This window comes from Alosa pseudoharengus, unplaced genomic scaffold, assembly GCF_046254945.1.
Source record: "Alosa pseudoharengus isolate Yale_2024_CS ecotype anadromous, Long Island Sound unplaced genomic scaffold, YU_APseudo_1.1 YU_APseudo_1.1_scf_24, whole genome shotgun sequence".
Lineage (NCBI taxonomy): Eukaryota > Metazoa > Chordata > Actinopteri > Clupeiformes > Clupeidae > Alosa > Alosa pseudoharengus.
The window spans coordinates 8,053,365-8,076,711 of NW_027468689.1; the positions used below are offsets into that span (position 1 = coordinate 8,053,365).

General features: G+C 39.5%; 1 protein-coding gene across 1 annotated transcript; it reads left to right on the forward strand.

Annotated features, from left to right (window-relative positions):
* The first annotated feature begins 509 nt into the window (after window positions 1–509).
* On the forward strand, window positions 510–22,586 carry LOC143142242 (uncharacterized). Its single transcript, XM_076303020.1, has 4 exons — window positions 510–992; window positions 21,110–21,253; window positions 21,384–21,460; window positions 21,928–22,586. Exons 1-4 carry the CDS (start codon window positions 638–640, stop codon window positions 22,018–22,020), a joined length of 669 nt encoding a protein of 222 aa, XP_076159135.1. The 5' UTR covers window positions 510–637; the 3' UTR covers window positions 22,021–22,586.
* The last annotated feature ends 761 nt before the right edge of the window (window positions 22,587–23,347 follow it).

A 23,347-nucleotide genomic window follows, 5' to 3' on the forward strand; every position in this document is an offset into this window, starting at 1 on the left:
AAATCATTTCGCGACCCACCCCTCGCCGTCCCGCGACTCCCACTTTGGGAACCCCTGACTTAGACTATAGTCAAGAGCAGAAGAGCAAACGTATGGCGTTATGAGAAGGGGCAGTGCCCCCCTTTAACACCCCCACTCCCCATGTGTCCTTGTGCTGCATGAACAGATACATGTCAGCAGCGCTGTGTGTGGGGACTGAGTAGTATTACAGTTGTGATCAAATATTACCAAAATCAGGGCGTCAAATATTGATATTGTTTATTTAAAAATGTGTATCAGAAATCAGCTTTACGAAAGTTGATCCATTGATTTATTTCTAATTCACAATCAGAATCAGAATCAGTTTTGAAATTGATATTTTTGGCTGTTGTAATAACTGTCACTAAAGTTAACAGCTGAAGTGAAGATGATCTACATGTCATTTCCTGGTCCTTTTTTCCATTTTTTTCTAGACTTCCTCCACTGCGGTCGCCCCTGGGTGAACACAGAATAGACTAGGCCTTCACAAAGCAAAGTAGAGGCCAATGGAACAGGACGTGAGCAGTGGTCATCCATCAACGCCACAAACTTCCATTTAATTCAGTCTAATGCAACAGGATAGCATCTCATTTTCATTAGGTTAGAACTATAACTAGGTATGCATTTCCTCTGGTTTCTGAGCTTGCTGTTCAGCTCTGGAGTGTCAGGCAGCTCGACCAAGTTAACAGTGGAGTTTGGACAAAATGTGACTCTAAACTGTTCTCTTTCTGAAGAGGAGATTTACTGGTTCATATGGTCTGAGCCTCCAGTGTACATTCTGCGCTCTTTTGGAAGGGATTATGAAACATCTGTCTTCAACCCGCAACACAAGGAATTTAGAGATAAATACTCATTACAAACATTTAGTAGACTACTTATACACAATGTGACCAGGAACGAACTTGGATTATACTATTGTAGAGGAGTAAAGGACAATCTCACATTCAGCAACGGAACCACACTTATGGGAAAAGGTAAGTGTTCGCGAACATGTATATGTTTAGAGCACTGTCATTTGAAGGAACAAATTCCTTTTTGAAAGAGTTAGATCAGATCAGATTAGATTAGATTCAACTGTATTGTCATTGTGCAGAGTACAAATACAAAGACAACGAAATGCAGTTTACATCTAACCAAAAGTGCAAAAAAAGCAGAAAAGTGCAATGTGATGTACAAAGTATAGGCAGGTGGTGCATAGACAGGGCAATAAATATAGTGCAGTGTAGACAGTAGTATACAGTTGATTTACAGAAGGTGGTGTAGAGTAGTATAAATTAAATATAAATATGTGCAGTGTATTAGCAGTTACCTTAAGAGCAGAATAAATATGGCTATGTAATATGAACAATGTATGAACAACATGTACAGATATGTGCGACGTATAGCAGTAACATTATAATAGTAGTATGGAAGGTTTTTCCATTTTCCATTTTAATGACCATGTTAATGATAATGTATAGAACGCCGGTCATTATGGGGAAAATAAGTCCCGACAGGGCGAACAGGACCCCGACGCGCAGCGGAGGGGTCTTGTTTCGTCCTGAAGGGACTTATGTTCCGATAATTACCGGCGTTCTATACATTATCCCGCTTATTACACGGCTACTTGCCAAAACGAAATAATAAACTCCCCACGATATGACTTTAGCCTACATAACCTAGCCTATTTGTTACCGTTCATCGTGGCATTTGCTGAGAAACAAATAGTTCGCAACAACACAGGCTGCTGAACTTGAATCAAACATTCTTTAGAACACAGCTGATCAACCGTCTGCTTTCACGTTTGAATGAAGTTCCAGTCCTTGCGTAGTGATATGAAAGACATTAAACCAGAAGCACAAAACCCTTTGCCTTTGACAGCGGTGATTAAATGCTTTGCCGGTGATTTATGTAGATTTAACATAGGCCCGAACGTTGGGAAGGCCAATTCATGTGAATGGAACTTTCTGCAGCACTCTGAAGAGCCGTGTAATAAAATGCAGTAATGCAGCTGTAGATGCATAAATAACCTCAGATGTTTGTTGTGCATTTTCTTTTTAATTATAATTCCAAAAAAACAAGATTTTGCACTGAACTGATGCTTTGGTGCATAGTGTTAATACAATTATCCTTCATATTGTTCTGATATTATTCTGATTTTAATACAATTGTCCTTAATATTGCATCAGGTGTTGTATGTGAATGATTATCAATATTGCATCAGGTGTTGTACTGTATGTGAATGGTTATTTCTGTTATTTTCTGTTTTCCTACAATTCTGAAATGATGTTGTCCACAACACCAAGAGCAACCCGGATAAGAAACCTTGACAGCTCGTACACAGAGATACTATACTGTAAGGTTTAGGATGGGTTTTGCACTTTTCTACAGACTTACATAATCTATATCACAATGTAGGCTACTGTTTTTAATTGTGGAAGACCAAAGAAATACTGCAATGACATTTCCATATTCTTACATCCTTTTAGTAATAATAATAATAATAATGATAACAATAAAAATGTATTTATAATGTGCCTTTCAAGACACCCAAGCTCGCTTCACAATTGAAAAAAAAAAAAAAACACAACACAAAAATAGTAAGTCAAGGGCATTGGTGATTCTCCTGGCAATGGAGAACTTTAAACAGCAACATGGTATTCTTGAACAGTCCAATCATAGCATATTAGGCCGTAACATGGGGTCAGGTGTCCTTGAACGTCCAACCAGGCAGGCCTTCGTTTAGCACTGCATTATCAGATAAAAATGTGGAGGAGTCACAAAAAGTCCAAAAGCGAAACATAATCACAATAGAGCTGCACAGTCCCGCCCACAGCCAAAATGCGGTTAGGTGCCGGATGTAAGATTCCCATTCATTTGTCCCATTGACGTTTGGAAAAATCCGTATCTAAACAGTTTTACAGCATGTCTTGGGCTAACCAGCTACGGCATAACTCATAAGCATACAACATATAATTTCGAGTGAAAAAACGAAGAGAAAATCCAAAAAAAGTCAAAGGTACAAGACTGTGTACATATTTTCATTTCCGAGCGAAGGAACTACTCATCCCATAAACCACCGCGCCTCATTTCCAACCGGCGACAGCACGCGAACCCTTTCCTCCAAACAGTGATTTTTATATAGTGAATGTGCAGTTAATAGCAGTTATTTCAGGAGTAATCGTGTAAATAATAGTGTTTTGATATTGAATTTTATATTTATCATCGTGTATTTTATATCGTGTGTGTGTGTGAAAAGCGGTTAACGTCAACGGCAGTGCTTCATAACGGTTACCTGACTCATCCTATGCTGTCATCACTGCTCAGTCGGGCTGATGCATGGACTGGTGCATGGTCTGCTCTTGGACCACCATATTCAGTTTATTAATTTGCCGTGAATTATTACACAAAATGTTCATTAAATGCACGAAGTATTCCTAGGTTAATGGTTGATATGAATCATACAGTTTGAAGGCTACAGTAGCCTAGCTAATTAGTGGGTTTGATCCAGCAAGCCCACTATTGTTCTTCTTAAGTTTTCTTATTATATCTTCTTTTTCACCCACTTTTTGGCCGAACTACTGCTCCTAGACCGTTTGAGCTATCGACGCGGTTCGAACTCCAAAAATTCAGGCCCGAACCGGTGTAACTTGCTTGTTGATTTCGTGTCGCTGGCACTTGTCGTTTTCGCGGTATTCCCGTTTTTCGGCGTTTTTGGGCCCCATTGAAATGAATGGCGGAATGTTCAAGGATTCTAATTCGATTGTGACATCACAGCTCTAATTGCTTAAGCTTGCACCTGGAAGAGTTCTAAGCCACCTGGCAGAGCTCTAATGGGCTGGGCTGGGCTGTCTGTGTATATGAAGGTGTGTGCATGTAACTTTTGACCCGTATGTCCGATTTTCATGAATGAGGTACCGTTGGAATCCTTGAATGAAGCCCAGTTCAATTCCTTGCCAGCACTAAGTGTAAAGGTAATGTAAAAAAAGATGAGACAGCGCGAAGCGCTGTCTCATCTTTTTTTTAAAGCCAAACCATGTTGATACAGGTCATTAAAAAAAATATATATATATTTTCCAAATCCATTCAGCCCAGTTCAATGCCTTGCCAGCACTAAAACCATGTTCATATAGGTCATTAAAAAAATAAATAAAGTATTTCACCAATGCATTCAGCCCAGTCCTATACCCAGCTAGCTCTATTTGAACTTAGTCATGTGTACAGTTGTATAGATTATTACATTGAGAAACACACTTACATATAGATATCATGCATATCCACGCAGCATTACTAATCAAGTTACTCATCGTTGCCCAGCAAGAAGTCCACAATCAATTCAATTGTCTAGCCACGATCTGTGGAGCTTACAGACAACGTTATATTACTATAGGTTCTGTATGCTATTTAAAGCCCACCTAACGCTGAGTCCCTTCTAGACGGTGTGTTGCAATGCATTCTGGGTGCTGTGCTGTGATTCGACGGCTCGTCACCTGACCCACCAAACAACAACTCTCTGGGATGTGGCAAATATCGCGTAAAAACCTTGTTGCCAGAACAACAGGGAAAAGGCAACAGGATAGCAGCAGGAAAGATACGCAGGATACACACGGAATTTTGATGGACGTCCTTATCAGTCTATGGTCTAACTTATAAACGTGTCGGGTCAACGTCAACGATAAGTAAGTTAGGCTAACGTAAACGTTAGCTATTTGCTGTTGTCATATGCTAGTGCTATATGCTTTAGGCTACGTGATGGCCATTTATCACACTAATTTTAGGTACTACTTTTACGAGGTCTGTAGTTCTGTCAAAATGTATCTTATCGTTGAACAGACTACAAGGTTATCTTCCTTAGACTTCGTAGATGTAGTTACTACAAATTGGAAGCGAATTTCGAAGTGTAAATATGGTTTTAGTGTGTAAACAGACCAACCGCGATTTTGCAATGAAGTTAATGGAGCCTTTTATGTAGGGCTTCTAGGCTACTTTCACGAAGTCTGTAGTTCTGTCAAAATGTATCGTATCGTTGAACAGACTACATGGTTATCTTCTTTAGACTTTGTAGATGTAGTTATTACAGTTTGGAAGCGAAATTCGAAGTGCAAATATGGTTTAAATGTGTAAACAAGACGCCTGATGTTTAATATATGTTAATGAATGGGCACAGTATTATTGTGTACAGTAATGGGCTATCAGTAGTATGTAAACAGTTCATGTGTTATGTGATTTACATAAACTAGTAAACAACTGAAATGTTAAAAGCTGGTATTGTGTTTCCTGAATTCTTACATTCAGGCATTCAAATGAAATGTAATTAAATAGCATATCAATCATGTAACAATGCAAAAACAATGAAACTAGTGTAGGCCTAATTATATTTTACATTAGTAAAGCAGTACTCTGATGTGCATGCTTTCACAAACTTTTGTGAACAATCTTAGCACTTTAAACATTGACTGTTTTGAAGTGCATGTATAGCAATATAGTATAAAAATAATAATAATTGTGATGATATTACAATTTGATGGGGGGTGGGAGGAGGGGGTGGGTTCATGTAGGTGGGCCCTATGACCCCAAAGTATGCCTTGACTGGGCCTCAGTTCAAAGAAGTTTGAGAAAGGCTGATGTAGACGACAAAGCAGCAAGGAGGCGTCGTGTGATCATTTAAACAAGTTTTATGACAAGGTCGATGAGGGTGGGAAAAATCGTACATTTCTGTGCAAACTTTGCCCGCACTTCAGTCATATTGTCTTTTAAGAAAATGCAGTCCATTTTTCGGTTTCAGCAGTCAACAACCTTGACTATTTGAAGATACTAATCTATTGTGTACAGTAATGGGCTATCAGTAGTATGTAAACAGTTCATGTGTTATGTGATTTACATAAACTAGTAAACAACATAAATGTTAAAAGCTGGTATTGTGTTTCCTGAATTCTTACATTCAGGCATTCAAATGAAATGTAATTAAATAGCATATCAATCATGCAACAATGCAAAAACAATGAAACTAGTGTAGGCCTAATTATATTTTACATTAGTAAAGCAGTACTCTGATGTGCATGCTTTCACAAACTTTTGTGAACAATCTTAGCACTTTAAACATTGACTGTTTTGAAGTGCATGTATAGCGATATAGTATAAAAATAATAATAATTGTGATGATAGGTGGGTTCATGTAGGTGGGCCCTATGACCCCAAAGTATGCCTTGACTGGGCCTCAGGTCAAAGAAGTTTGAGAGAGGCTGATGTAGACGACAAAGCAGCAAGGAGGCGTCGTGTGATCATTTAAACAAGTTTTATGACAAGGTCGGTGAGGGTGGGAAAAATCGTACATTTCTGTGCAAACTTTGCCCGCACTTCAGTCACATTGTCTTTTAAGAAAATGCAGTCCATTTTTCGGTTTCAGCAGTCAACAACCTCAGAACTGACCCTTCAGGCCTCTCAGGAGGCACTGGCCTTCTAACCTAGCGACCACCTGAGCAACCAGCATGATTGCCCTAGCAACCAGCATAGCAACCACGTTATTTATGCGTTTTAGCTTATTGGATGTTGCGTTGATGCAGATAACTTTTGATCCGTGTGCCCGATTTTCATAAATGAGGTACCGTTGGAATCCTTGGATGAGGCCGAGTTCCGTGCCCCAGATCAAACCCACTCTTGCAGTTCCTCGGAACCGCAATTCTAGTGTTAACTAGCACTGCTGCTAGCAGCATTAACGTTACCAACCTCCCTACTTAAAGGCCGTGTTGCAGGGTTCATTTTCCATCGAATTTGCACAATTTGCTTGTTGATAATAAACATTTAAACTGTTATCCATTGTATTTGATGTTGTTGGGTATCACAAAACGGAATATAATACGAAAAAGCAGCTACTACTTCACAGCGTTTGAAGTGATTCTCCTTTCCCCCACAATGCATTGCATTACGTCACCTTGGGGAGACTACAGACCAAAGCCCACCTTGAGACCCTTGAGAGTAACGAGAGAGGAGTAAAGAGAGACGAGTAAGGGATTGTTCAGCAGTAGATAGCGCAGATTATAGATAAATAGATAGGCTATAGATAGCCTAGATATGTATATAGACAGGTAGATAGATAGCTAGATAGATCATGTCATATGCTGGTCACAGCTCCTCGACCAGCGGCCAAAATGCACTCGCTTCCCTAGTTACTGCAGCTCTCCACCACAGTTTCCATCGGGACGGCACAGCCCACACAAGCACCTGCAAAACTGCGACTTGCCCATATTATCTCCCTCTTTGGTAAGCCGTACCCTGACGATGTCAATGGCAATCAATCACGAGCAGTAGTTTTCGAAAATATTCATGCTGAAGACACGACCAGCCTAATCGGCGGCGGCTAGAAGCTAAGTAACTGGGGTGGCTCACAGGTGGGACTAAAAAGTTAGCCCAGCTAGCTATCATGATGCTTCATATTCTGATCTTCTGACTAAGTTTGCCCGGTAGCCTACTTATCTGAACTAACGACATGATCACTATCACTAGATATAAAGAAAATGTTGACTTTCATTCGGTGCTGTTCACTGACAGTAACAAAAAAGTGTCGTAATGTTATAAGCATAATACATTGAACTGAATAGGTGCATTAAATGTAGCCTCATAACGAGGTCTCTCAAATTCAGAAAATTGCATTAAACTAAAATCGGAAGATATTGTTATCTTTGTTAGACCATAGGGTCGTTGTCATATAAATGCTGTAACTAAATTCGAAGTGTAAATATACAAACTTTATGTTGAAAGTGTAACCGCGACCGTTTCCCATAGGAATGAATGTAAAACATACCCTCCAAAACGAGACCTCCCGAAATTCAGAAAAATTACTAAATTGATATCAGGCACCGTTATTACCATTGGTAGATCATAGGGTAGCTGTGATATTAATGGTGTGACGAAATTCGAAGTGTAAATATACAAACTTTATGTTGAAAGTGTAACCGCGATGTCCATTGAAATGCATTGAAATGAATGAAGCGCAGATCAAGTAGTCCCCAAAGTGACGTCATCACCGAATTGCGTACAAAAAACCTGCTAATGCTAAAAACAACAAAAACTGGCATTTAACACCATTTGGAGACATTTTTAAAAATGATATACATAGATTGAGTGCTTTATGTACCCATTAATCAACAGTGGTGGTTAACCTGCAACACAGGCTTTAAGAGTGTGTCCATGAGAGGACCAGGCGGGGGTGACACATGCTACCCCAGATAGCAATTTCCTTTGGGCCGGTGTTACATGGCAACTGGCACCCATGTTAACTGGCTGCGTTGGTGACGTTTCACGAGTGATGACGTTTCTTTGACAGATGTGGCCGCTTGCAGATTTGTCACTTTCTGATGGAAACTGGAGACGAACAAATACAAATATGCATGACATATTTAAATGTCAAAATTGTCTGTAGTACGCTATTGCACTGGACCATGAATATGCCACCAAAAAATAAATACAAATAGCCTAATAATAACTCTACGTGCATGGGTATCGAACCTGCTTCCTAAATGAAACCTCTTACATGATAACCATTCATCTACATACTTGCGCCACGAGCCAGCTGATAAGTAATAGTGAAATTTACTTGACTCTATACAATTAGAAGAAGTCAGCTGATGATTGTAGCAAGTTAACACGGCTGATGGTGTTGTCTTGCTACAGCAGTTGCCCAAGCCAGTAGGTCAAGTATCATGGTTACGTTTTCAAACATTTCACTGACTGCTGGTCAGGCTCTCTGTGGCCACCTAGTACTTGTAGCCTAAATTGAGGAAGCGTTGCTGGTCTAAAAATAAATAAAAAAATAAAAAAATAAATAAAACGTGTGATGGGGAGGATTGAACCCATGTCGACTGCGTGAAAAAGCAATGTGAAGGCATTTACCTGTTGCGCCACAGGAGAAGCACGAACACATGAATTGGGAAAACATCAAACCCATGTTTACATGTCAGCAACATTAACGTTAATAGCCTAAGAGTTTTGACTCTCCCTGTGCGCAAATTTTGTGTAAAATATGGACACGTTATAGACTTCTGCCCATTGCAGTGTGCGTTTCAATGCCTGTGTTTCATGAACTGAATTCTTAAAAGAATAGGCTGGACAAAAGGATACACAATTAGGCAACACATTTTTATTTGATTTATTTGCTGACGTTCATGTGGTTCTACAGACACTTCAGATAGGGGCGGCCACAGCCTAGCCTCAGTGAAACGTTTGTAAAACTTAACCATGATACTTTGAAGGCCTACTAAATGGCTTGGGCAAAGGTAGAATGATAACATGGTAGCCAGATAACATGAACAGCTATGTTAACTTGTTACAATTATAATAACGTTAGCTGATTTCTTTTAATCATACAACTAAAGTCAATTTCTAGAGTGCCATCAGCTGGTTCATGGCGCAAGTGGATGGACGTCTGCTTACCAAGCAAACAGGTCAATTTATTCGTTGTTCGATACCCACGTGAAATTAATTTATGCTATTTAGGTGTTTGTTTTTTGGGTGGCATATTCATGGTCCAGTGCATGTAGTACTACATACAATTTTGACTTTTAAACATGTCATGCATATTTGTGTGCGTCTCTAGTATATCAGAAAGTGACAAATCTGCAAGCGGCCACATCTGTCAAAGACTCGTCATCAATCATGAAACGTCATCAACGCAGCCAGTTAACACGGGAGCCAGTTGCCATGTAACACCAGATCCGCATAAAAGCCTTTAGATCCGCCTGTAGCGGACATACGGTATCTGGCTGTGGGCCAGATCTGCTCCTGATAGAGGTTTCAGCTCTGTTAGCAATGCTGTTTTATCACCGGTTTACAGATTTGTCCCAGGTCCGATTTCCGCAACTCAACTGGAAGTCAGGATATGCGTTTAAAATACAAAACACTGATTTGGCCCAAACCTGTGATACGGATATGAGCCGAAGGACCATTTTTTCACAGCAGACCCAGGTGGTAATGATATTAATTAAGGTGCTGATTCTGCTAAATTGACTGTCCTTTCCCTACTTCATTGTCAACTGGCTGCTAAAGAAAAAAAAGGTATTTTGGAATGGCACAAATTTAGAAACCATGGGGGTGCACTATGTTCCCATGGCCACTTCATTTCTACAGTAAGGCTGGAAAAGAAGATATAGTTGGCTCAATGTTGATCATATGCTCGTTTCATTCTTTTTATTATTACCTAGCAGTGGTAAAAGTAGTCAATTGTTGTTTGTGTCAGATCAAACAGTGCTATGAGACAACCCATATTCTTGCCACGCATGCAGAAGTCCAAGCAGTAACTTTAATCAAGGATCTTTGGTTTGCGCACTATCAATCTTTTGACATGATTTGCCAGCCTGGGGTTGGACTAGGACACTGCCCAACTTTTCAAGGTAGGCTATCTGCTTTTTATCTCTGTTGGTTTATTCAGAGACAACAACAAGCAGCCGAGCGATTGATAACTTTACTGTAAGTTTATACTATTATTTTCCAGCAATATAGGCTACTAGCTTAGCTTTAGCAAAACAGCCATCACAATAACTAGCCTATTTTGGAAAAACGCTAACAGGATCACTGATAAAAAAAACGAGTGTAATTGTGACTTAGCCTATTTTCAAAAAGGAATAAATGGCTAATGTTTATTTTGTGTTGTTTCAGATTGACCATGGAGATGACTGAGGAAGACAGCCTGAATATCGATGGGAACAGTGGAATTAACACAACTTAAACTTTGTCTGGGATTGCACTTCTACAGCCTGGTTGTTGAATAAAAAAAATAATAAGACACTTATTTGTAAAGTTTTTTTTACCCCCCCATTGTGTTTGTAGCCTAGCATATGTTTATTAGTTGAGCTGTTGGGTAAACGTTACGAACTTTAGCCTGGGTGAACCTAACGAACCTGTTAGCAAATGTGTAGCAAACAGATTTTTCAGGATAATTAATTACCAATCACATTTCACATGTCAAACAAAGCCAGCTGATATCTGATAAACGGGTCCGTACCACACACAATAAGCGGACCCGTATTGCATATGATAAGCAGATCTGGAACACGTCAGTAACACAGACTATCATACGGAACTGGGCCAGTCTTAGCCCTAATTGGAACCAGATCCGTCAAACGGATCCAGACCCGTTTTGGACCGATGTGCGTTTGGAAGCCGGATCAGGTCCATTATGCAGATCCGTGCCGGACGTTGTGGTAGGTGTGGCCCAGTTCCGTCCCAGTGTATGTTTGCTATCTGGGACGTCACCGATTTTGATGAAATTGGCCAGTTTGAAGGGTCCACCTAAAAACTCAAAAAGCTTAAATAGTACAAAATTTGAAACAACCCAGGGGAAGTTAGGACCGCCTCCTTGTTTTAGGGCAAAAAACCTCAAAAAAAGGTCCAAAATTGCATAAAATGTTGACATCCCTCCTGCTGTCAGATTTAAACAGAGCAAAGTAACAATCCATGCCATCAAAGGTCCATCCAAGGTTAGTTTAAAACTGGAGTTACAAGGCGTAAGGTGTGACTGGTGTCAGTCCAGGACTGCACGTATCCACTATGTCACATGCCTTTTGGCGAATACCCCAAAAATAGCAATATTCAGACCTGAATATCTCCGATGAGCAACCTCCTTTTTTCAAAATTCTTTCTGCACATGAAAGGGCCATCTGTGGACTTCATAAATCAAAAGAAAAATGCTCGGCCTTTTAATTATTTTTGTCGCTGTAACCGCCTAAATAGTGTGATCCAGCCAGTGATTTCAAATACATATCTATTTCAATGATTGGTTGAAACATAATGTTTAGGTCATTTATGGTGGACAAATGGAGATAAATTATCATCAATCATGTCTACTGATCAAATCCAAGCTAGATTTAATGTCCTAAGTGCAATGTATTCCTTAAGGTAGCTCAAAATGACATCATTGGGTGACATACACCAGTATACCCGTAGGTCCAATATTTGCAAATGTGATATCTCCAACATATCTCAGGGCTAGAAACAGTCACTTGGATTCAAATAATAACTTGTAACATTTTGGTAGCCAAAGGTCAAAGGTCAAGGTCACTGTGACCTTATGTATATCCCTTTGTGGTGGATAAATCTAAAAAAATCCCTGACATAATTTCATGTGATACAAATATTCACTTTGACTCACAGATAACAAATATTTGAATCTGGTGGTCAAAGATCGAGGTCAAGGACCTTGCATTCTTGAGAAAATTATATATCATAAATGCCTGTAGGGATGTTTTTTCAATTTTGGTACAAATATTCACTTGCACTTGCACTCGTCTTTCATCGGTGACATTCAGAAGGCTCAACAGTGGTATCTGGCATCTCAGACCCAGCTCCCTCCACACTCATGATAGGTTGTCTACCAACCAATAACAACACATTTTTGGTAATTTGTCTTCTTTACTGTGGCCGTTTATGATCCGATCAGCAACACAGCCAAGCAAACTGCAGTCCCTTGATGTGGGCACCCACAAATACCAACAAATTCTTCAGTTAATCATCTTTTTTGCTGTGGCCATTTATGATCCCATCAGCAACTATACAACAAACAAAACACCAACCCTTAATGAGGGCACCAAGAAGTACCACCAAAGTCTTTGGTTATTCCTCTTCTTTGCTCCCTAAGTTTCTGATCCAATCAGCAACATAACCAGACCAACTGTAAGCCCTTGATGTGGGCACCCACAAATACCTACACATTCTTCAGTCAATCCTCTTCATTGCTTTGGTGGTTTATTATCTGATCATTAACATACCCAGTCAAACCGCAAGCCTTTGATGCAGACACAAACAAATACCAACAAATATTTAGATACCAACTACCAACCATTGTCACAAATTCTTCAGTCATTCCTGTTTGTTGCTATGGCCATTTATGATCCGATCAGCAACATACCAAGCAATATCATAAATTCTCCAGTCATTCCTCTTCATTACTGTGGACACTTATGATCTGATCAACAACATACACAGCCGACACGCAAGCCCTTGATGTAGGCACCAGCAACTACCACTCCGGAAACACAGTAGCAGTGTCTCAGAGTCAATTCAGGTTACAACATGACCCCAAATAGCATGTGAGTGCCATAGCCATGGGCTTGCCTTTTCAGCAGCTTCCGATATTTGTTACAGCTCCTTTTAGTGACCGTCCTCAAAAAAAGTCTAACAGAAGTTTTGTGGCTGATTATATTTGGGTGGTGAAAGGTCAATATTACTCTGACCTCACAAAAAAAAACTATTTCACTATTCACTAAAAAATATTTTTACAACTTAAACATGATATCCTGGAAACACAGAGTATTGTTATTACGGTTATTATCACATGATAATAACATTGTTATTTTTCATGTGATGAATTGTTTTAACATGGGAAAATGTTAATCTAGCTTGGCATTACTCCATTAGCCCAACACAGCAGACAGCAGTCATATGCAGGAATTAAAGTGGGAGGAACACAGTTCCGCCACCTCGGATAATTTAATAATAAATATATTCTTTCATACCAACAATACAGCGCGATTATATTGTTAAAATAATTGGGGAATTAATTTTCGTGTGTACAGAGGTTACCAAGAAGCTATCAATTCTTGTCCAAAAAGTATTGCTACACCACGATACTCAATATGTTGTCCAACGGTGAGTCATTTTTCCCTGTTGCACCGACACTGGAATTTAGGGTTTCCCCACCTGCCAAATCCCACTTTAACCACTGGTCATGTGGCATGCAATGGAAACAGATTCACAAGTAATGTACATTATCATGTTTTCAATGTTTCAGACAGATTTCCTTGTGGGACCCTAACATGAAGCTAGGTGGTTATATCAGAGTCTCTGCTTTAAAACAACTTGTACTAATAAGCAGGGTCTACAGACATGTTTTTACGATGGATGGACATCGAGGTACAGTAGGCTACAAAACAAGTAAAGCCCAGGAGAGTACTGACTGACTTGCTATATATACGAACACCCAAAGTAACCATCACGTCCTTGTCCACGGTGGCAGCCGTGGCCTACTGGTTAGTGCTTCGGCCTTGTAACCGAAGGGTTGCCGGTTCGAACCCCGACCAGTAGGAACGGCTGAAGTGCCCTTGAGCAAGACACCTAACCCCTCACTGCTCCCCGAGCGCTGTAGCAGGCAGCTCACTTCGTCGGGATTAGTGTGTGCTTCACCTCACTGTTATGTGTGTTCACTGTGTGCTGCGTGTGTGTTTCACTAATTCACGGATTGGGATAAATGCAGAGACCAAATTTCCCTCACGGGACTCAAAAGAGTATATATACGTATATACTTGTTTGTAAAAATCTCCATTTTGGATGTCCACAGATCCAAGTAAACCAGCATTCTCTTTAGAAGGTTTTAAAAAAAATATCTGTGTGGGCTAAAACACTTTTTATGTGTGGACGAAAGACCCAAACATAAAATATCTGGTTATGTGTGTACAGGGCCTAAGTTGTGCTAAATTTGAAATAACTCCCTCAAGGTGTTTCCAGGATATTGTGTTCAAGGTGTAAAAATACAGTAGTCCCATGTTGTTTTTTGAGAGGTCACAGTAACATTGACCACTCAAATCTAATCAGTTCATCTTTGAGTGTACATGTATGTGACTGTGTTTGTCGAATTTGAAAGAAAAAAAAAACGTCCTATAGGCATTCCTCACAAGAATGTGAGGTCACAATGACCCTGACCTATGACCTTTGACCATCAAATTCAAATTAATTTGTTATCTGTGAGTGAAAGGCCCTTTCCGAAACTAGCTACACTCTCTCCCTAGCCACTTGCACTCCTAACCAAGTGTTAAAGGAACACGCCAACATTTTGGGAAAATATCTTATTGTCTCATCCAGAGTTAGATAAGATGATACATACCCTTCTCATCTGTGAGTGTGCAGTACCTCAGTCTGTTAGCATAGCTTATCATAGTTCATTGAGGTGAGCAGTTCCAACTAGCCTATAGCTCCCAAAAGTGATAAAAGAACTCCAACATTTTCCCATTTACATAGAGAACTCGATTTAGCTGTAAGGGTGATTCCCACCTGAGTGCACATCGTAACTTAGGGGAGTGGGTAGGGATTAGTTTCAGAAAGGGCTGGTGTGAATGTTTGTATCACATTTGCAATTATGTCAGGGATTTTTAGAGGTTTATTCACCACAATGGGATGTACATAAGGTCACAGTGACCTTGACCTTTGACCTTTGACTATCAAAATCTTACAAGTTATTATTTGAGTCCAAGTGACTGTTTCTAGCCCTGAGATATGTTGGAGATATCACATTTGCAAAAATTAGACCTACGGGTATACTGGTGTATGTCACCCGATGATGTCATTTTGAGCTACGTTAAGGAATATATTACACTCAGGACATTAAATGTAGCTTGGATTTGATCAGCAGACATGATTGATGATAATATATCTCCATTTGTCCACCATAAATGACCTAAGCATTATTTTCAATCAATCATTGAAGTAGATATGTATTTGAAATCACTGGCTGGATCACACTATTTAGGCGGTTAACACGAAAAAAATAATAAAAAGGCCGAGCATTTTTCTTTTGATTTATGAAGTCCACAGATGGCCCTTTCATGTGCAGAAAGAATTTTGAAAAAGGGAGGTTGCTCATCGGAGATATTCAGGTCTGAATATTGCTATTTTTTGGGTATTCGCCAAAAAGCATGTGACATAGTGGACATGTGCAGTCCTGGACTGACACCCGTCACACCTTACGCCTTGTAACTCCAGTTTTAAACTAACCTTGGATGGACCTTTGATGGCCTGGATTGTTACTTTGCTGTTTTTAAATCTGACAGCAGGAGGGATGTCAACATTTTATGCAATTTTGGGCCTTTTTTTGAGGTTTTTTGCCCTAAAACAAGGAGGCGGTCCTAACTTCCCCTGGGTTGTTTCAAATTTTTTACTATTTTGGCTTTTTGAGTTTTTAGGTGGACCCTTCAAACTGGCCAAGTTTCATCAAAATCGGTGACGTAACATGTGTCACCCCCGCCTGGTCCTCTCATGGACACACTCTTAACTCACCACAACTTTGTAGGTCTTGTCCCTCATGCTGGCCCTTACAAAACCCACAAACTGACTCTCGGACACACAACAGTCAATAATGTGACCCGATTTAAAGTGGCTTTCACCCCTTTGGACACTCACTAAAACATAATATATTTCATACCTGTGTTGCAGCATGTAGGCTAATGTTAGCTGCATTATGTAATGACATAATGTCGGAAATGCTAAAGGTTAGCCTGTCGGCTACCTGAAAAGTTTGAGTGTTTAAACTAACATTTACAGTGGTCTATTTGATAGTGTACTGGCCCTGACTAAGTTCGTGTGATGTATAAACCCCAATCCTTGTTGATACAAGTACCAATATTCGTCAAGAAAGTTTTTAATCACATTAAGATTTTCGCCATAGGCAGTAAAAGACTGCATCAATATTTTTCGCTGAGAAAGTTTCAAACTATGACCACAACGGCCTTTCCACCAATCAGAGGCATCACTGTGGGATTGTGGGATTGTTCAGGATTGTGGGTAATGAAGTACTTATCCAAGAGATCGCGAATAAAAGGCATTTATCTCAAAACAAGGTTAGTGCCCCATGAACTCTTGGTGTCTATAGGAGCATATACAATCGCTTACTACAGCCGTAGCTGGTTTTAAGTCTACCACCTGCAGTTAAGTTTTTATGGCTTATACCGCAATTGTCAATGGAGAAATTGCATTGAATTTTTACATTCGGCATCGGCTGTGGGCGGGACTGTGCAGCTCTATTGACATTGCACACATTATTCACATTAAATATGTCAATATCACTTTCTCGTTGACTGAGATGCTGTGCTGAATTTAAGTTTTTGTATCCGTCAACTCAAATTCATTTTTGTGAGTGTTACTGCTGTGTAGTGTTCATAAAGTCACTGTTTGACGTGTTTACCATTCAAGTTCAAATGAAAAACTATTTTCACTGTTTACATTTCCTTTTATTCTTTTAGTTGGGGTGAAATCGATAATCAACTGAACGTATTATTGCTGATTGTATTTATTGTTTTGTTGTGTTTACTGTTGTCTGATTTGGGCCTATTTGTAATGTGACATCAGATCATTCCAGTGTATAAACTTTTCTTTGGATGCTGGCATTGCAAACAATATGCAGTGATACGCGGTCTCTGTGGACAGCCCAGGCTCCAAAAATGGCAACAAAAACAACTTGGTCCAGCCTGGACTATGTAAGGGATAATGTATAGAACGCCGGTCATTACTGGGAAAATAAGTCCCGACAGGGCGAACCGGACCCCGACGCGCAGCGGAGGGGTCTTGTTCCGCCCTGAAGGGACTTATTTTCACAGTAATGACCGGCGTTCTATACATTATCCCGCTTATTATACGGCTACTTGCCAAAATGAAATAATAAACTCCCCACGATATGACTTTAGCCTACATAACCTAGCCTATTTGTTACCGTTCATCGTGGCATTTGCTGAGAAACAAATAGTTCGCAACAACACACGCTGCTGAACTTGAATCAAACATTCTTTAGAACACAGCTGATCAACCGTCTGCTTTCACGTTTGAATGAAGTTCCAGTCCTTGCGTAGTGATATGAAAGACATTAATCAGAAGCACAAAACCCGTTGCCATTGACAGCGGTGATTAAATGCTTTGCCGGTGATTTATGTAGATTTAACATAGGCCCGAACGTTGGGAAGGCCCATTCATGTGAATGGAACTTTCTGCAGCACTCTGAAGAGCCGTGTAATAAAATAAAATAACTAACCGTTCCAGCCAATCACCGTCGAGATGCGCGTTTAGGAGAGTTTCAATTGCACGGGAGGGAGGGGGAGGGAGTTGTGTCTCTCTGTTTTGTTTGAACGCCAACAGAAGTGACGTTACCCAACATCGCTTGGAGCGCAACTTGAATGGTTTTGTTTGCACAGTTTCAAAGATCATTCATTGCAGTTTTGAGTATAGGCACATTCTTGGCCATCACTCATTATGACCGCCGCGCAGCGAAGCGGCGGTCATATAGGTTTAGTCAGATTTTTCTTTTTTTTTTCTTTTTTTTTCGCATGCCCAAATTTCTGTCAATGATTCCCGGGACACTGAAAGACCGGGGTACACGAAACTTGGTGGGCATACAACCCCACATGGATAGCATGGAACCATCGTTTTTCGTTTTGATCTGTAGCCCCCCCGCTGGACTGGACCCCCCGAAAGGAGGGTAGGGCAGACACAGTTTTCTGTGAATATCTCGAAAACCGTAGGGTTTAGGAGGACCATTTTTTTTTTTGTATGTTGATCTCAAGGGGCCATGTCAACCCATTCCATAACCACTCATTTCATGTATAGCGCCACCTAGTTAAACACAAAAAAGTAAAAATGAGGTGTTGTAATTGAAGGTATCTGTGACCTAACAAAGTCAAAACTGTACAAAACTGTACAAAAAGTGTAGGATCATTATGACACCCTCTGTATGCACGCCAAGTTTCGTGGAATTCCGTTCATGGGGGGCCACACAATAAATTAATTTATGTTACTATACACCAACTGGCCTGTAGGTGGCCGGAGACAGTTTTCTGTGAATATCTCGATAACCGTAGGGCCTAGGAGGTCCACCTTTTTTATGTATGTTGGTCTTAAGGGGGCATGTCAACCCATCCCATTACCACTTATTTTATGTATAGCGCCACCTAGTTAAAAATGAAAAAAAAAAGTTTGGTGTTTTCATCACAATATCTCTGGCTGACAAGGTCAAAACTGCACGAAATTAAAAGTGTAGGATCATTATGACACCCTCCGAATGCATGCCAAGTTTTGTGTACTTTCGTTCATGGGGGGCCTTACAATAAAATAATTTATGTGTACATTTAGTGACGTACACCAACAAGGATTCCCGGGACACTGAAAGACCGAGGTACACAAAACTTGGTGGGCATGTACCCCCACATGGATAGCATGGAACCGTAATTTTTCGTTTTGATCTGTAGCCCCCCCGCTGGACTGGACCCCCCGAAAGAAGGGTAGGGCAGACACAGTTCTCTGTGAATATCTTGAGAACTGTAGGGCCTAGGATGACCATTTTTTCCCGTATGTTTGCCTCCAGGGGTCATGTTAACCCATTTCATGTGCACACATGTGCACAAACAGATACACACACACACACACACACATACATTCACAGTAATCATACGTATGACACATATTTACACAGTAGACATATGTTCGCTTGCATGCACAGGCACATACGCAGGCACACACACAAGCACGCACACACACACACACACACACACACACACACACACACACGCATAGCATAAACATGTACATGCACACAATTCAAGAATTTCTCAGAATTATGAACAGGCAAGATGGAGGTGGGGTTGTATAAAATTAATTTTACATGTGAAATCTATGAACTAATCATGTTTTGGTACTTGTTGTCTAGCAGATATCAGTGAGAATTGAGTGTGGATAATGCAATTTAGTGAGACAGTTAGAATCATATAGGCCTTTCAGCGTGATTTATTTTTGTGGAAAAAATGTGCTGGACTGGGCGGCGGTCATATTTTGTACCGCTCTGCGGTACATCTAGTTTTAGAATAAACTAGTTAAAGGTACATCTCACAGTTGGGCCAGGATAGTGCAAGTTGTCTACTATTTGCATTTTAAGTAAAACATATCAAGTAGTAGCATAATATGTTGTTGGTGTGTTGTTATAAAGCAAGTATTGAATGTCTTTACACAGTTATAACTGTGGGTTTAGCGCTTGTTTCCTGTGGTGCTTGCTTCTGCTGCATGCTAAACATACTTTTCAGTGAAAAGCCACAAGCCTGTTTTGCATAAACCATATTCAGCCGGATTGGTGTTGTGAGCCATTTTACCTCTTAGCACCTTCTACTTTACAACCGGTAATGATAGAGTGATACAGACCAAGCTTTACTAATAACAGAAACAGAGGCTGTGCAAAATGATACATACACACATACATACACAATACATACACACACACATATATACATACATACAATACATACATACATACATACATATATATATACATACATACACACATACATACATACAGTACATACATACATACATACATACATACTGCGAACTGTGTTTAAATGTACTCTAAAAATAAACTTTACTTACTGTGATTGTGTTTCAAATTCACAACGCTTTGAAATTGATATTTTTGGCTGTAGTAATAACTGTCACTAAAGTTAACAGCTGAAGTATATACATGTCATTTCCTGGCCCTTGTGATTTTTTTTCTAAAAAAACACAAAATAGACTAGGGCTTCACAAAGCAAATTAGAGGCCAATGGAACAGGACGTGAGCAGCGGTCATCCATCAACGGCACAAACTTCCATTTAATTCAGTCTAATGCAACGGGATAGCATCTCATTTTCATTAGGTTAGAACTATAACTAGGTATGCATTTCCTCTGGTTTCTGAGCTTGCTGTTCAGCTCTGGAGTATCAGGCAGCTCGACCAAGTTAACAGTGGAGTTTGGACAAAAAGTGACTCTAAACTGTTCTCTTGCTGATAAGGTGATTCACTGGTTCATACAATGCCAGTCTGAGCCTCCAGTCTACATACTACGGTCCATTGAGTGGACTAGTGCTCACTCTGTCTTCAACCTGCAAAAGCAAATGGAATTTAGAAGGAAATACTCACTTCAAACATTTAGGAGGCTAGTTATACACAATGTGACCAGGACTGAACTTGGATCATATTGTGCCAGAGTAGAGAACCATGTTACATTCAGCAATGGTACCACACTGATGATAAAAGGTAAGTGTTTGTGAATATGTCTATATAGAGCACTAGCATTTGAAGGAACAAATTCCTTTTTGAAAGAGTTATGGAAGGATTTACATATTCCATTTTAATGACCATGTTTTCAACAGTTTAATGCCACAGGTGGTATTGTGTGAGCAGCTGTTATGTGCTGCTATAAGCCTTGATTTTGTGTCAATTTATATGTGGATCAGAATTTAAACTGAACCTGCAAACCTGTCTTTGTGAGTATTACACTCACAAAGACAGGTTTGCAGGTATCAGTTTATATACTACTCATGAAAACATTTTCTTTTCTAGAGGACCATCATTCTCCAAACAATGTAACAAGGATAGAGCCTCAGCAACCTCAGCAACGTCCACAGGACTATCTAAAATCATTGACGTCTTTCCCCTTTGTTGTATCGTGTCTTCTCAACTGTATCTTCATCATTCTACTCTCAGGTGAGTACTGTTTAATATGTAAACAAAACATGTAAACAAATATGTAAACAAATGTACTCAAATAGCTGCAAGATGCATGAATGTCTGTGCAAGCTATGTCTTTTCTTCTGTACAAAATTAAAACCATCAGTGGCGGTCAAGAGATGTTCAACTCTGAAGAAAAACAACACAAGTGTGGAGCCGCCCCATGACTCTGACCCTCCTCACGTATGTACTTCTAATACTTATTATATTATAATTAATAATGTTATCGTAATTTTTACTATTTTACTTAAAGTAAGCTTAATAAAAACCCTGTTAATTTTAATTATTTATATTGCAATGTTCATATTTTATTTGGCCGAATCCAAAACCAAATCCTGAATTCCAGTAATTGCTGTGATGCATAATGCAATAATGCAGCTGTAGATGCATAAATAACCTCATAATTCCAAAAAAGCAAGATTTTGCACTGAAATGATGCTTCGGTGCATCCCTAGTGTTAATACAATTATCCTTCATATTGTTCTGATATTATTCTGATTTTAATACAATTGCCCTTAATATTGCATCAGGTGTTGTATGTGAATGATTACTAATGTTGTATCAGGTGCTGTACTGTATGTGAATGCTTATTAATATTGCATCAGGTGTTGTATGTGAATGGTTATTTCTGTTATTTTCTGTTTCTCTAGAATTCTGAAATGATGTTGTCCACAACACCAAGAGCAACCCGGATAAGAAACCTTGACAGCTCTTACACAAAGATACTATACTCTAAGGTTTAGGATGGGTTTGGCACTTTTCTATAGACTATATCACAATGTACTGTTTTGCATTGTGGAAGACCAAATAAATACTGCAATGACATTTCCATATTCTTACATCCTTTTAGTAGTAATAATAATAATAATAATAATGATGATGTGTTAATAAAGCACCTTTCAAGACATCTAAAGTTGCTCACAAGTGGTATTCTTGAACAGTCCATCGTAGCATATTAGGCCATAACATGGGTCAGGTGTCCTTGAACATCCAGCCAGGCAGGCCTTCTTATAGCACTGCATTATCAGGCAGGCCTTCTTTTAGCACTGCATTATCAGAGAAACATGTGGAGGAGTCACAAAAAGTCCAAAAGTGAAACATAATCACAACTGACATTTGCATGGTTTACATTATTCACATTAAATATGTCAATGTAAAGATATCTATCACTTGAGATGCTGTGATGAATTGAAGTTTTTTGTATCTGTCAACTCAGTAATTTTTGTGAGTGTTACTGCTGTGCAGTGTTCATGAAGTCACTGTTTGACGTGTTTAGCATTCAAGTTCAAATGAAAAACTGTTTTCACTATTTACATTTCCTGATTTTATTCTTTTAGTTTGGGCGAAAACGAAAATCTATTTCCTGAAACACTGAACGTATGTTTGCACACGTGTGACAGATGTTTGCTGATTGTATTTATTGTTTTGTTGTGTACTCTTGTCTGATTTGAGCCTATTTGTCATGTGACATCAGATCATTCCTGTGTATAAACTTTTCTTTGGATGCCGACATTGCAAACAATATGCAGTGAGTCAGTCAGTCAGAAGATTTGTGAAACCTTAAACGTGTAGGTTTTCATACACTGATATATTGAGAAGCAATGGTGCTGTCGGGTCTTTGCAGTGATTGAGGATCTCCGCCAGATTTGCAGACTGCCGCCTAAATTGATCAATTCTGCATGTGTGGAAAAGGTTCCCTTTTATCAACATGTGCAATTAGGTAATGCCCGTGGCTGGGCATTACCTAATTGCACATGTTGATGTGTGTATGGGAAGAATAAAAGGGAATCAACCCCCACACCACCCCCCAACTTAAACAATAAAAACAGGAAACATGAAGTGAGATTTTGTTTTTTTGGAATGATTTTGTTTGCACAGCTTCATTCATTCATTGCATATGGTTTTGGGTATGTAGGCACATAATTCTTCATTAATTTCAGAGTAAACTAAAGCTACTACTCACATTTGGGCCAGGATGGTGCAAGTTGTCTATTTGCATCCTGCAAATAAGTAATAGCTTAATCGTAGTAGTAACATAATATGTTGTTGGTTCAAAGTTTGAGTATTTAA

Excerpts from the sequence above, each read along its gene's own strand:
- LOC143142242 (XM_076303020.1), top strand. The coding sequence starts at position 638 with ATGCATTTCCTCTGGTTTCTGAGCTTGCTGTTCAGCTCTGGAGTGTCA. Across the intron at positions 993-21,109 it reads AACCACACTTATGGGAAAAG|AGGACCATCATTCTCCAAAC; the intron begins GTAAGTGTTCGC and ends TTTCTTTTCTAG. Across the intron at positions 21,254-21,383 it reads CTTCATCATTCTACTCTCAG|TGGCGGTCAAGAGATGTTCA; the intron begins GTGAGTACTGTT and ends TAAAACCATCAG.